This window comes from Fistularia commersonii, chromosome 1, assembly GCF_037954325.1.
Source record: "Fistularia commersonii isolate RoL2024-O1a breed Wild chromosome 1, RoL_Fcom_v1.0, whole genome shotgun sequence".
Classification (NCBI taxonomy): Eukaryota; Metazoa; Chordata; class Actinopteri; order Syngnathiformes; family Fistulariidae; genus Fistularia; species Fistularia commersonii.
This window is the reverse complement of record NC_141284.1, coordinates 10,183,534-10,197,165: the sequence shown is the minus strand read 5'-3', so window position 1 is coordinate 10,197,165 and position 13,632 is coordinate 10,183,534. Positions and strand designations below refer to the sequence as shown.

The 13,632-nt window shown below is 41.0% G+C and overlaps 1 protein-coding gene across 1 annotated transcript in view; it reads left to right on the top strand.

Annotated features, from left to right (window-relative positions):
• The first annotated feature begins 21 nt into the window (after positions 1–21).
• The window catches only part of eipr1 (EARP complex and GARP complex interacting protein 1), a 56,441-nt gene continuing 42,830 nt past the window's right edge, over positions 22–13,632 (top strand). The window contains exons 1-2 of the mRNA XM_086147093.1: positions 22–196; positions 420–503. Coding sequence (XP_086003219.1) covers positions 155–196; positions 420–503 — 126 coding nt within the window. The 5' untranslated portion in view covers positions 22–154. The remainder of the gene's footprint in view (positions 197–419; positions 504–13,632) is intronic.

The following is a 13,632-nucleotide window of genomic DNA, read 5'->3' as shown; positions in this document are numbered from 1 at the left end:
AGGCTGGGTCAACGTAAATTTAGAATCGCGGAAGTGCCCCGCAACTGTTGTGTTTTGTGTTTTAACGTTATGGTTCTCTACTACATCATACCATAATCGTTTCCAAAGCGAGGTAATTTGTTGAGGATAGAAGATAATAATTACTATATCGGAAATGGAGGACGATGCGCCTGTCATTTATGGTCTCGAATTTCAGGTATGTGCTTAGTGTTGTCGCTGGGCTGTCAGCCTCAGTGAGTCTTTCACGAGTGAAAAACATTATCTGCATTTTCTCTGTCTAGTCAGGTTAATTTAGTGAGCTAGAGTGAATAGGAGACCACATGAGTTATTTTGTGACAAGTTTCGGTCTAATTACAATTTAACAACATATACAACATTTAACGCATCGGCTGCCATTTTGTGTTGTGTGAAAATTGTAGGCGCGAGCGCTTTCTGCACATACTGCTGAGACTGATTCCATTCGTTTCCTCGTGGGAACACAATCTTTGAAGTTTGATAACCAGGTAAGAATATGTTGCCACAGTTATCCTATGCTATGCTGGATGAGAGGAAATTGAGTTTACCTCAGTGAATCCTTTAATTGTCCTATCAGCACACCACGGTGTCCATGTCCTGTTTGAAAAAGAATTGTAGTTTTCTTATTGGCAATTTAGAGATAAACACATTTGTTTTTTGTTTTTTTTACACTAGTTCAAGTTAAGTTTAGTATGAGTCAAAGAAGTCCTATAACTCACTGTGAATTCACCAACACTACATGCTACTAAATGAAACTGCTTAAAGAATGTCTTCTGTGTGAAATACAAAACTATATCAGCTATCTATCAAATCACAGGACTCATTTAAAGAAGACACTGAGCGAGACCAATGCAGACAAAGGACAATAATAATACCTCATGAGTTATCACCAAATTTTTTTTGTATTTATAATGATCTTATCCAAATGAGCACAGTGCTGCTCAACGCTGTGACCCTTCTCCTACCACCTTTTTGCTCTTCTAACTTCTCTGGTTTCTTCCCATCTTTACCTGGCTCTAAGGGAACTTCAACATGCTGTTTTGACTTATTATTTATTGCCACCTAACTGGCTTCACTGTAGACAGCAAAATAAGAATATCGTTGTACAGGGAAACATGTGTTCCAGACTGTACATATGACAATAAACACTTTTAATGTTGAATGGCTCACAGTGCTGCAGCTGTCATAATGAGACTGATCTTTGTACACATCATAATTAGGCATAGTGTACAGACAAATTCAGTTTCAATTTGTCTCAGTAAGAAAATATGAAAGTCAGTAATTAATTAATTTATTCTTTCATTATCTATATGGCTTATCCTGCACTCAGGGTCATGCGGGTGTTGTCATTGGATGAAAGGTGGGGTACATGATGAATTGGATGCAAGTCGTTCACAGGCAAACAAACAGACAAACCACAATTCGATCTCTTATTCATGTATCATGGCAATGCAGCCTCAGGGCGGCACTGGCCCGTGCCCCTCCAAGCCTGCCTTGGGGGGGCACGGAGCAGTGTCTCCCTGTGCCGGTCCCAAGCCCGAATAAATGCAGAGGGTTGCGTCAGGAAGTGCATCCGGCGTAAAACTTTTGCCAAAACCAAATATGCGAGTCAGCCAAAACTATACCATACCGGATCGGTCGCGGACTGGGTTAACAACGACCGCCATTGGTACTGATGACCTACAGGGTACTAATGGAAATTTGGCTACTGTGGGTCGAAGAACAAGAACAAGAAGAAGAGGAGGAGTGCGTGTTCGGAAGCGGAGTCTGGGACTGAGAGTAGGGACTTTGACTTTGACATGATATTGGGACTATGACAGGAAAAGGTAGAGAGTTGGTCGACATGATGCAGAGAAGGAAGGTGGATATACTGTGTGTCCAGGAGACCAGGTGGAAAGGTAGTAAGGCTAGAAGCTTAGGAGCAGGCTTTAAGTTGTACTATTATGGTACTGACAAGAAGAGAAATGGAGTAGGAGTTATCTTGAAGGAGGAGTTTGTTAGGAACGTCCTAGAGGTGAAAAGAATGTCAGATAGACTTATGAGTCTGAAACTGGAAATTGAAGGTGTGATGCTCAATGTTGTTAGCGGCTATGCCCCGCAGGTGGGATGTGAATCTGAAGAGAAGGAGAAGTTCTGGAATGAGTTAGATGAAGTGATGCAAATTATTCCCAGAAATGAGAGAGTGGTCATTGGTGCAGACTTCAATGGACATGTTGGTGAAGGCAATAGAGGGGATGAAGAAGTGATGGGCAGATTCGGTATCAAGGATAGGAATGCAGAGGGACAGATGGTGGTAGATTTTGCAAAAAGGATGGAAATGGCTGTAGTGAACACCTTTTCCAGAAAAAACAGGAACATAGGTGAACTTATAAGAGCGGAGGTAGGAGCACGCAGGTAGACTACATCTTGTATAGACGGGGTAACCTGAAAGAGATCAGTGACTGCAAAGTAGTTGTAGGTGAGAGTGTAGCCAGACAGCATAGGATGGTGGTTTGTAGGATGACTCTGGTGACAAGGAAGATGAAGAGGACAAAGGCAGAGCAGAGGACAAAATGGTGGAAGCTGAAAAGGGAGGAGTGTTGCATGGTTTTCAGGGAGGAGTTGAGAAAGGGTCTGGGTGGTCAGGGTGAGCTTCCAGATGATTGGACAACAGCAGCTAGTGTTATCAGGGAGACAGGTAGAAGAGTACTTGGTGTGTCATCTGGAAGGAAAGTAGATAAGGAGACTTGGTGGTGGAATGAGGAAGTGCAGGAGTATATACAGAGAAAGCGGTTAGTGAAGAAGAAGTGGGATACTGAGAGGACTGAAGAGAACAGACAGGAGTTCAGGGAGGTGCGGCGAAAGGTAAAGATAGAGGTAGCAAAGGCAAAACAAAGGGCCTATGATGACTTGTATGCTCGGTTGGATAGTAAGGAGGGTGAGAATGATCTATACAGGTTGGCGAAACAGAGAGATAAAGATGGAAAGGATGTACAACAGGTCCAGGTGATTAAGGACAGAGAGGGGAATGTATTGACAGATGCTAGAAGAGTGATGGGAAGATGGAAAGAGTACTTTGAAGAGCTGATGAATGTGGAAAATGAAAGAGAGGCAAGGGTAGAAGAGGTGACTATTGTAGACCACAAAGTAGCAAAAATTAGTAAAAGTGAAGTGAGGAAGGCATTGAAGAGGATGAAGAGTGGAAAAGCAGTTGGTCCTGATGATATACCTGTGGAGGTGTGGAAGTGTCTAGGAGAGGCAGCGGTAGATTTCCTGACTAGATTATTCAATAGGATCTTAGAGAGTGAGAAGATGCCTGAAGAATGGAGACAAAGTGTGATGGTGCCTATTTTTAAGAACAAAGGTGATGTGCAGAATTGTGGAAACTATAGAGGGATTAAGTTGATGAGCCATACAATAAGTTATGGGAAAGAGTAGTGGAAACTAGACTGAGAGCAGAAGTCAGCATTTGTGAACAGCAGTATGGCTTCATGCCTAGAAAGAGCACTACAGATGCAGTATTTACGTTGAGAATGCTAATAGAAAAGTACAGAGAAGGCCAGAGGGAGTTGCATTGCGTTTTTGTAGACCTAGAAAAAGCATATGACAGGGTGCCAAGAGAGGAGCTCTGGTATTGTATGAGGAAGTCTGGAGTGGCAGAGAAGTATGTTAGACTGGTGCAGGACATGTATGCTAGCTGTGAGACACTGGTACAGTGTGCTGTAGGGGTAACCGAGAAGTTCAAGGTGGAGGTGGGACTCCATCAGGGATCAGCTCTGAGCCCCTTCTTGTTTGCAGTGGTGATGGACAGACTGACAGATGAAGTTAGACAGGAATTACCATGGACCATGATGCTTGCGGATGACATTGTGATCTGTAGTGAGAGCAGACAACAGGTTGAGGAAAATCTAGAGAGGTGGGGGTATGCTCTGGAAAGGAGAGGAATGAAAGTTAGTCGCAGCAAGACAGAATATATGTGTGTGAATGAGAGGAACTCGGGTGGAGCGGTGAGGCTACAGGGAGTGGAGATCAAGAAGCTGGAGGATTTCAGGTATTTAGGGTCAACAGTCCAGAGCAACGGAGAGTGCGGAAAAGAGGTGAAGAGACGGGTTCAAGCAGGTTGGAATGGGTGGAGAAAAGTGTCAGGGGTACTATGTGATAGAAGACTTTCAGCCAGAATGAAAGGAAAGGTGTACAAGACAGTGGTGAGACCAGCGATGATGTATGGACTAGAAACTGTTACAATGACCAAAAGACAGCAGGCAGAACTAGAGGTTGCAGAGATGAAGATGTTGAGGTTCTCTTTGGGAGTGACCAGGATGGATAAGATCAGGAATGAGTCTATCAGAGGGACGGCACATGTACGATGTTTTGGAGAGAAGGTCAGAGAAGCCAGACTGAGATGGTTCGGTCATGTACAGAGAAGAGATAGTGAATATATTGGTAGACGGATGCTGGAATTGGAGCTGCCAGGCAAGAGGTCTCGAGGAAGACCAAAGAGAAGATTTATGGACGTAGTGAGAGAGGATATGAAGGTAGTTGGTGTGAGAGAGGAAGATACAGAGAATAGGGTTAGATGGAGAAAGTTGACTCGCTGTTGCGACCCCCTGACGGGAAAAGCCGAAAGAAGAAGAAGAAGAAGAAGATTCATGTATCATGGCAAATGGAGTCTCCAACCCTCTCCAGGTCTTGGGAATCAGGTCTTTATAACAATAAGATGGAACCACTAACCATTGCACCACCATGGCCCCTAGAAAATTAGTAATGGAAAAAGAAAAAGTCTGCTTGACACTGGTCAACTCATTCATATTTTCCATATAGTGCCAAATTTTTTGGTGCCAATGACAAGACGTGTTGGAACTGAGACACTTTGAATTAGCCATCTAAAAGAAGGGGCACTTTGTCTACATCAATTAATTTTTCACAGTATTGCACAATTTATGTACTTTTCTTATTGTTGAGGTTGACTTTGCAGCCAGCCATTCAAATGTAGGGTAATTACAGGATTTCTCATTTTGCCCTGATAGCCACATGATGTACTGTATTTTTCTTCTTTCTCTTTTCGTTATGGCTTCTCCCTCCAAGGATTGGCACAGAGAATCATCTTCAACTATCTTCAACATCTTCAACTATATTCTGCATCCTGTTCTCTTATGCACTAACTAACTTCATGTTCTCTTTCACTACATCTATAAATCTCCTCTTCGGTTTTCTTCTTGGCCTCCTACCTGGTATTTCCAACCATAGCCTCCTTCTACCAATGTATTCACTATCCGTCCCCTGTACATGTCCAAAACATATCAGTCTGGTTTCTCTGACTGTATGTCCAAAATGTTCAACATGTGCTGCTCCTCTGATAGATTCATTAGTGATCCCATTAATCATTGTTACTTCCAAAGAGAACCTCAACATTATCGCCTTTGCTACCTTCAGCTCTGCTTCCTGTCTTTTCTTCAATGCCACACACCTGTCCTCTGTCTTGCTGGAGCAAAGAGACTTGTTGGTCTGAACTATCTATATCCATGCCCCTGTGAGATAGTTTGTGGGTGGGGCTTGTGTCTCAGAAAATCTCACACTATTTCTTTGGTCTTGGAGGTGTTGATCTTGTAGCAGGTTTGACCTGCTACAAAGTCTTCCAGGCTCCTGTACTCCCTCCTCCTTGCTGTCCTTAGTACATCCCGCATTTATTGTGTCAAAACTACCTTGAACATCTCACACCTTCCTCACTATTTAGCTTATGTACATGTCCTGCACCAGTCATACTTCTCTGCCACTCCCGACTTCGTCATACAGAACCATGGTTCCTGTCAGCATCCGGCTGTATGCTTTTTGTAGATTTGCAAAACCACATTGCAGCTCCCTCTGACCGTCTCTGCTTTTCTATCAACTTACTGTCCAATCTTGCATACAAGTCATCATACCACCTTTGATTGGCCTTTGCCATCTCTACCGTCAGCTTGAGCTGCATTTCCCTGTTCTTGTGTCTCTCAGTGCCCCACTTCTTCTTTACTAATCACTTTCTCTGTAAATACTCCTGCACTTCCTCATTCCACCACCGACTGTCTTTATCTACTTTCCTATACTCACAGGCCTTTCTCCTTGATCACATAAGTTGTGGTTAAATCATCTGCAAGCTGTCCCTGACCACCCGTTGCCTTTCTCAACTCCTCCCTGAAAACCACACAACATTCCTCCCATTTAAGCTTCTACTACTTCATCCTCTGCTCTGCCTTGTCTTCTTCATCTACCTTGTCACCAGAGTCATGCTACAAACCACCATCCAATGCTGTCTGGCTGCGCTCTCACCAACCACTACTTTGCAACCACTGATTCTTCTTCAAATTACACTGTCAGTACAAGATATAATCTGCCTGTGTGCTCCTCCCTCTGCTTTTATAAGTTACCCTACGTTCTTTCCTCTTCTGGAAGAAAACATTCAGTACAGCTATTCACAATCTTTTTGAAAAGTCAATCACAATAATTCCAAACCTGGCCATCACTTCTTCATCACCTCTGTTGCCTGCATCAACATGTCCATTAAAATCTGCACCGATTCTCTCATCTCTGGGGATATTCTGCATCACCTCAACTAACTCATTCCCCTTCTCCTCTCACACACCACGCCTGCAGTACATAACCACAAACAACATTGAGCATCACACCCTCAGTTTCATCATTCTGACACTCTTGTCACCCCCAGAACATTCCCTGCAAACTCCTTCCTAATGATAACTCCTACTCATTTACTCCCCCGCTCAATACCATGAGCAGGCATGGACTTAAAGCCTACTCCCAAGCTTCTTGCCTTGTTACCCTTCCATCCAGTTCTCTTGGACACACAGTATAACCATGCTCCTTCCCTGTATGATGTCAACCAATTCTCAGTCCTTTCTCTGTCCTAGACTCTGGCCTTTACTCTTCTCTCTGTTTACCAACATAGCACCCCCCCAGCCAACGTACCGTAGACCAATTTCCACTGGTGTCCTATAAGTTATCAGCACCAATGGCAGTCATTTATAACATGGTCCTTGACCGAAATGGTATGAAACTCATATTTAGGTCACATCATGTATACGTTTCATTAACTAGGCCATAGTTGATAAGTACAAGGTTATTGCTCATATGCAGACAGTATGTTTCAAGAAAAGAAATGCACTTGAAAAACTGTTATTACTTGTTAATGACAGTACAAATTGAATATTGTTCATTTCAAAATTGTTCAAATGTATTGGTTTTAGTAAATTGCTCCTTCAAAAGCATTTTTCAGCTGCCGTCAGTGCATGCACACAAAACCCTAAGATTTGAATGAACAGAATAAGAAATGTGAGTGGCTCATCAGATAATATTCTGATTGCTATAAAAATACATATCCTTTTTAAGATTGACCCACAAGAGGGCACATTATGGCTCAGCATTAAAATCCATAGAAATGTTGTTCTTTTTTTTATTTTTAATTTAAAAGGCTATTGAAAATACAAAAATAGCACTACAACAAAAATAACTGATTATTACTAACATAAATATACGTAATATGTAAATATAAAATATATAAATATATGGAAATATACTGAAGAATTTGATCACAGAACTTGGAAATGTTGGGCAGAGGGATTATTTGTTACAGATTTTCTGTAAAAGAAAATGAAATAGTTTTTGTAAATGTCCTACCAACAACATATTGGCTTAAGAAATCACAGCTCAAGACTCAAGACTTTTTTAATTGTCATTATGTAAACAGAACCCCCATTATGTAAACATAATGAAATGTCATAGAAACTCACAGCTTTAGGCATGGATGGAAGGAGGAAACAAAGATTTACAGAGACAGACATAGAAGCATCCCAAAAAAAGGATGTAGAGATAATATGTATACACCATGGAATGTAAATAGACTATAGCAGCATTCAAATAAGATGTAAAAAGTGGGTAAAGTGAGTTGGTGTGGACTTTCCCTCTGGAAAAGACAATAGTGTTTTCCAGAATGCATGAGTGGCTTAACTGTACTTGACAGACATTTTCGTGATACATTTTATTGTGAGTTTTTTTAATCCCTAGTGGTGTGCATTAATATTTAAAACATTAAAATAATAAATTTTGAAAAATTAAATTGTGTGGGATTTGCCATCCATTACATTGGAGTTGACTTTTTCAAAATACCACCGAACAACACTTTTTTTTGTGTTGATGCAAAAAATACATGGTTATAGTAAAAATGTTTCTGCTTTTTATCATTGATACCTATTTGGTTGCCTTGGTTTTTGTTCAGATCATCTGGGTTTGGACTTAAAACATATAAAATACAGCCAGGCCCAGAAATATTTGGACAGTTGTGCAAGGTTTGTCTTTCTAGCTGTTTATGAAAACATATTCAGGATACAATGAAGTAATCAATATGGGCTTAAAGTGCAGACTCTCAGCTTTAATTTGAGAATACAGTATTCGCATCCAAATTGGAGCAAGAGTTTAGGGATTACAGCTCTTTAATATGCAGCCACCTCTTTCAAGGGACCAAAAGTAGTTGGACAATTGACTCAGAAGGCTGCAAAAAAAACAAACAAGTTTGCATGGGCTCATCCCTCAGTAACCTGTCATCACTTGAGCAATTAAAAGATGAGTTGATTCCAAGGGTGGCGTTTGTATGTGAAAGCTGTTTTTGTAAACGCACAGCCTGTGGTCAAAGGAGCTCTCAATGGAGGTGAAACAGACCATCCTGAGGCTGAAAAAAGGAAGAAATCCATTAAAGAAAAAGCAGAAATGTTAAGAGTGGCCAAATCAACAGTTTGGTACATTCTGAGGAAAAAGAAAAAGAGTGCACTGGTGAACTTGGGAACTCAAAAAGGCCTGGACGTCCATGAAAGACAACAGTGGTGGATGATAGCAGAATCCTTTCCATGATGAAGGAAAAACCCCTTTACAACATCCACTCTCCACTCTCCAGGAATTAGGTGTATCAGTAGCTTAACTACCATAAAGAGAAGACTTCATTTGAGTGAATACAAAGGATTCACCACCAGGTGCAAACCATTTAACAGCCTCAAAAATAGAAAGGCCAGAATTGACTTTGCCAAAAAAACACCTGAAGAAGTTAGCCCATTTTTGGAACAGCATTCTTTGGACAGATAAGACTAAGATCAACCTGTGCCAGAATGATGGGAAGAAGAAAGTTTGGAGAATAATTGGAATAGCTCATGATCCAAAGCACACTACATCTTCTGTAACACATGGTGTGATGGGATGGGCATACATGGGCATGCATGGCTTCTCATGGCACTGGGTCACTTGTGTTTATTGATGATGTGACAAAAGACAGAGGCAGTCATATGAATTCTGAAGTGTATAGGGATTCAGCCAAACGCAGCAATTGATTGTTTGGTGCTCCACAGTACAGATGGACAATGATCTAAAACATACTGAAAAAGCAACCCAGGAGTTGTTTTTTTTTAAAGCAAAGAAGTGGAATATTCTGCAATGGCCGAGTCAGTCACAAGATCTCAACTCAATCGAGCATGTATTTCACTAGCTCAAAATAAATCGTAAGTCCAGAAGATCCACAAACAAGCAACAACTGGTAATGCATCACAAAGGAGGAAACACCGCGTTTGGTGATGTCCATGGGTTCCAGACTTCAGGCAGTCATTGCCTGCAAAGGATTCTCAACAAAATATTGAAAAGTAACATTTTACTTAGGGTTATGTTTATGTGTCCAATTACTTTTGAGCCCCTGAAATTAGGAGTGTTTATATAGAAATAGCTACAATTCCTACATGTTTAGTCATATATTTTTGTCCAGCTCCTTGAATTAAACATTTAAGTCTGCACTAAAATCGGTTGTAGTTGTTTCATTTTAAATCCAATGTGGTAGTGTCCAGAGCCCAAATCATGAAGACTGTTTCACTGTCCAAATTTTTCTGGGCCCAGCTGTAAATAAATATATTTTCTATTGGGATTATGACCCTAAAAACTCCTGCTCTCTCTTTAAGCTTCCTGAATCTCACCCCTCCATCATGCGGAATGCAGTGTTGAAATATCAGTCTAAAATTGTCGAGAACTTCCAAAGTCCCTGAGACCAACGGCTGAAATGACAGAATGAAGTGTTCTTTAGGATGGCATTTAAGGCTGCTAACAAGATAAAATGCTTGGAATTAGATGCTTGGCACCTCTCACCCGCTCACTTCTCTCCGATTACTATCATCTGAGTGGCTAAAAGGCTTTATTACAGCCTCTGAACTAGAGGCCATGAGCCATCCTTTTTTTTTCCCCTTCCTTACCCTCTCTTCCCTAGTTGTACTTCTCACATTCTCTTCCCAATCCCACCCTCTCCCTGCCTTGATTCAGACTCATTATTAAAAGTGCAAGGCTGCTTACCCAAATAACTTCAAGCTATTACTCACTTCTTTGGCCAGGAGACTGAGAGATAAATAACCATGGGGGGGGGGGGGGCTGGAATTTCATTCTCCTCTAACACCTGGGCTCATCCGGTGGGGACCCTATTACTTAGCACTCCAATTACTCTGTCCTACCAACCTGAATTTATTTGTACTGCTCCCACACCGCCATAAAATTATAACTTTGTGTGATCATTTTTTGCTTGATGCAGTCCAACTCAAGGTTATTAGCTGCCTTACTGACTCTGAAGTGGCAAAACTAGGCTGCTGCTACAGCGATATTACCTCCTTCTCCTAACCGCTCCTTTTATCCTTTTGTTCAGCTTGTAAATGCAGCACAGGAAAGGGACCTGGTCGTGTCCAGAAGTTATTGTCCAGTGCAACCCCATTAAAAGTCCCCTAAGAAGCAGTAAGTGTAACCGCTCCAGAAGATACCTGCATTAATTTGCCAGGTCAAACCTGCAGCCCCTCACTGTTTTACAACATTGTCGGCTCTGAATTGCATTAAATTGAGGGCAGTCCTTGAACAGAATTCAGTGTATTGAAGAAAGCTTGGAGTTCCTTGCTGTTAATGTCATATAGGTAAAAGTATCCAACATGCGCAAAATATAGCTGTTGAACAGTATCATTCTCTGTAATTCTTATCCTTGTTAACAATAAGGATGTTTTTTTTTTTTGCCCTGTGTCACTTTCTCCACTGTTGTGTACTATCATTCTTCATTAGAACTCAGAACCAATGATGGGCAAAGTCAAAAAACAAAGAAAACGTCAATAATACAGAGAAGCAAGCACTGTGTTCTGTGACTGCAATGCAAAAATTGCACATCACATTTTAATTATTATATACGCAAGGACTGTTTTTTTGTCAAATATTGTTTTAAACCTTATATGTACAATCAGCCCTATTTGCCTTCTCTTTTTATACTAGGCTGTAAATCTCTCCCAAATATTAATTATAAATGAGTTTTGACATATTCCTACACTGTATATTCAATCATAATGCTAATACATGTTAACCAGAGGTTGAATGATCCTACTGGTTACTTTGAATTTCTCACTCTACTACCCCCTCTGGCCCGCCTTTTTAAATGAGCATTTATTCTTTATAATATACCAATTACCGTATTTTCCGGACTATAAATGGCTTCGGAGTAAAAGTGGCACCAGCCAGAAAATGCATAATGAAGAAGAAAAGAACATATGTAAGTTGCACTGGACTTGGAGGGAAATGTATTTGATAAAATCAGAGACCAAGAAGAGACATTTCACCTTGAAAGGCAAGTGAAAGTGTATTGTCCGAGCATACGTGCCCAATGATGACGGTTTGCTGGTTAAACCTTATCTTTAATAGAACAATTATAACAACTAAGCAACAGCGGCTTCATTTAATCTTCTCTGTCTCAGAGCTCTCTCTCCTTCCAACCCGCCCCTTTGCTCCCTCTCGTCCCAATACACATTCACAACCAGTAGGAAATCACAGAACTTTGAACATTTTTCTAAAAGGTACCGCAGGGTAGTCACTGTAGTAATAACAGTAGAATAGAGAACAGCAGGGTGGTATGGTGTCTGGTATGTTAATGTAACATATTAACAGCTATTCAGATAACTATAGCATAAACAACATAGCATAAAAAGTTTACCAAATCACTAAATCCATTGACTTTTTTCATTCTCTGTGTCACCTCTGAGCAACTCTACCAACTCCGGAGGTAGACGGCAAGCCACATCCACTTCTGCGTTGCTGTTTTTGGGACATTGTTGTTTGTGCTTTGATGGAAAGGGGGTTGAGTTGCATGAAACAGTAACACCAAGAAGGTCCTGGCGTAAAGTCATTTATATTCATCGCCTTGGCAACTACCTGGCTGTGGAGACATATGGCAGCATGTTGTTCAAGCACCCATTTGTGAGCTTGATCCTCTAGCTGTGGCCATCTAGCTTTTAGCCCGCAATTGGCTATTTTTGTTTTCTTCATTGCAGTTAGAGTATCCTCCACTTTCTGCCAGTCCCTCACAAGTTTCTTGCTTATTACAAACTTTCTTTCTACTGCTCAATTACCATTTTCAGCCACTTATTTTACAACTGGCAGCTTAAAATCTGCATTATATGATTTTCCTATTTGGGGCATTTGGGTTCAGTCTTTCTCAGTTGTTTTTATAAATTGATGTTCAAATTTTACATTTTTCATGGTACAGGAGTTATAGGAGTAGCAGATACTGGCACACAAGCTTAGAGCGCACTCTCATGGCTGTTAGTGTGAATATAATGACTATGTGAAAGTACCGCATATATTTTTCTATATAAGTCGCACCTCAGGATAATTCCCAGGACCAGGCAAACCATGAAAAAAGTGCGACTTATAGTCAGAAAAATACAGTAATATGATGATGTTGACACGATCAAGAAGTTGGAGGATTTCAGGTACTTGGGGTCAACAGTCCAGAGCAACGGAGAGTGTAAAAAAGAGGTGAAGAGACGGGTTCAAGTAGGTTTGAATGGGTGGAGAAAACTGCCAGAGTTACTGTGATAGAAACGTATCGGTCAGAATGAAAGGAAAGATGTACAGAGCAGTGGTAAGACCAGCGATGCTTTATGAACTAGAAACACTTAAATGACGAAAAGACAGGGGGCAGAGCCAGAGGTCGCAAAGATGAAGATATTGAGGTTCTCTTTGGGAGTGACCAGGATGATTAGGATCAGGAATGAGTCTGTCTGAGGAACAGCAAATGTTAGATGTTTTGGAGAGAAGGTCAGAGAGGGCCAGACTGAGATGGTTTGGTCATGTACAGAGGAGGGATAGTGAATATATCAGTAGACGGATGCTGGAATTGGAGTTGCCAGGCAAGAGGTCTTGAGGAAGACCAGAGACGATTTATAGACATAGTGAGAGAGGATATGAAGGTAGTTGGTGTGAGAGAGGAGGATACAGAGAATAGGGTTAGATGGAGATGGTCCATTTGCTGCATTGACCCTTGAAGGGAAAAGGCGAAAGAAGAAGACAATGATGATGTTGACAAATTAAATGTCTTCAAGGGAAGAAATGTTGTAATACATAGTATTTGGTTTATATTATGACTTTAGTTTGGACCTAAACTTTTTGGGAATGAGGGCTGTCGGCTTGTACAACAGTAGGACTCAAGATTAGCACTGGTAACACTATAGGGATTTCCTTAACATCCATCACTTATATTGACATTTCTTTTGCTTTCATACTTGTTGCCAAATTGTGAATATAGTGATTATTTACTTGTAATGG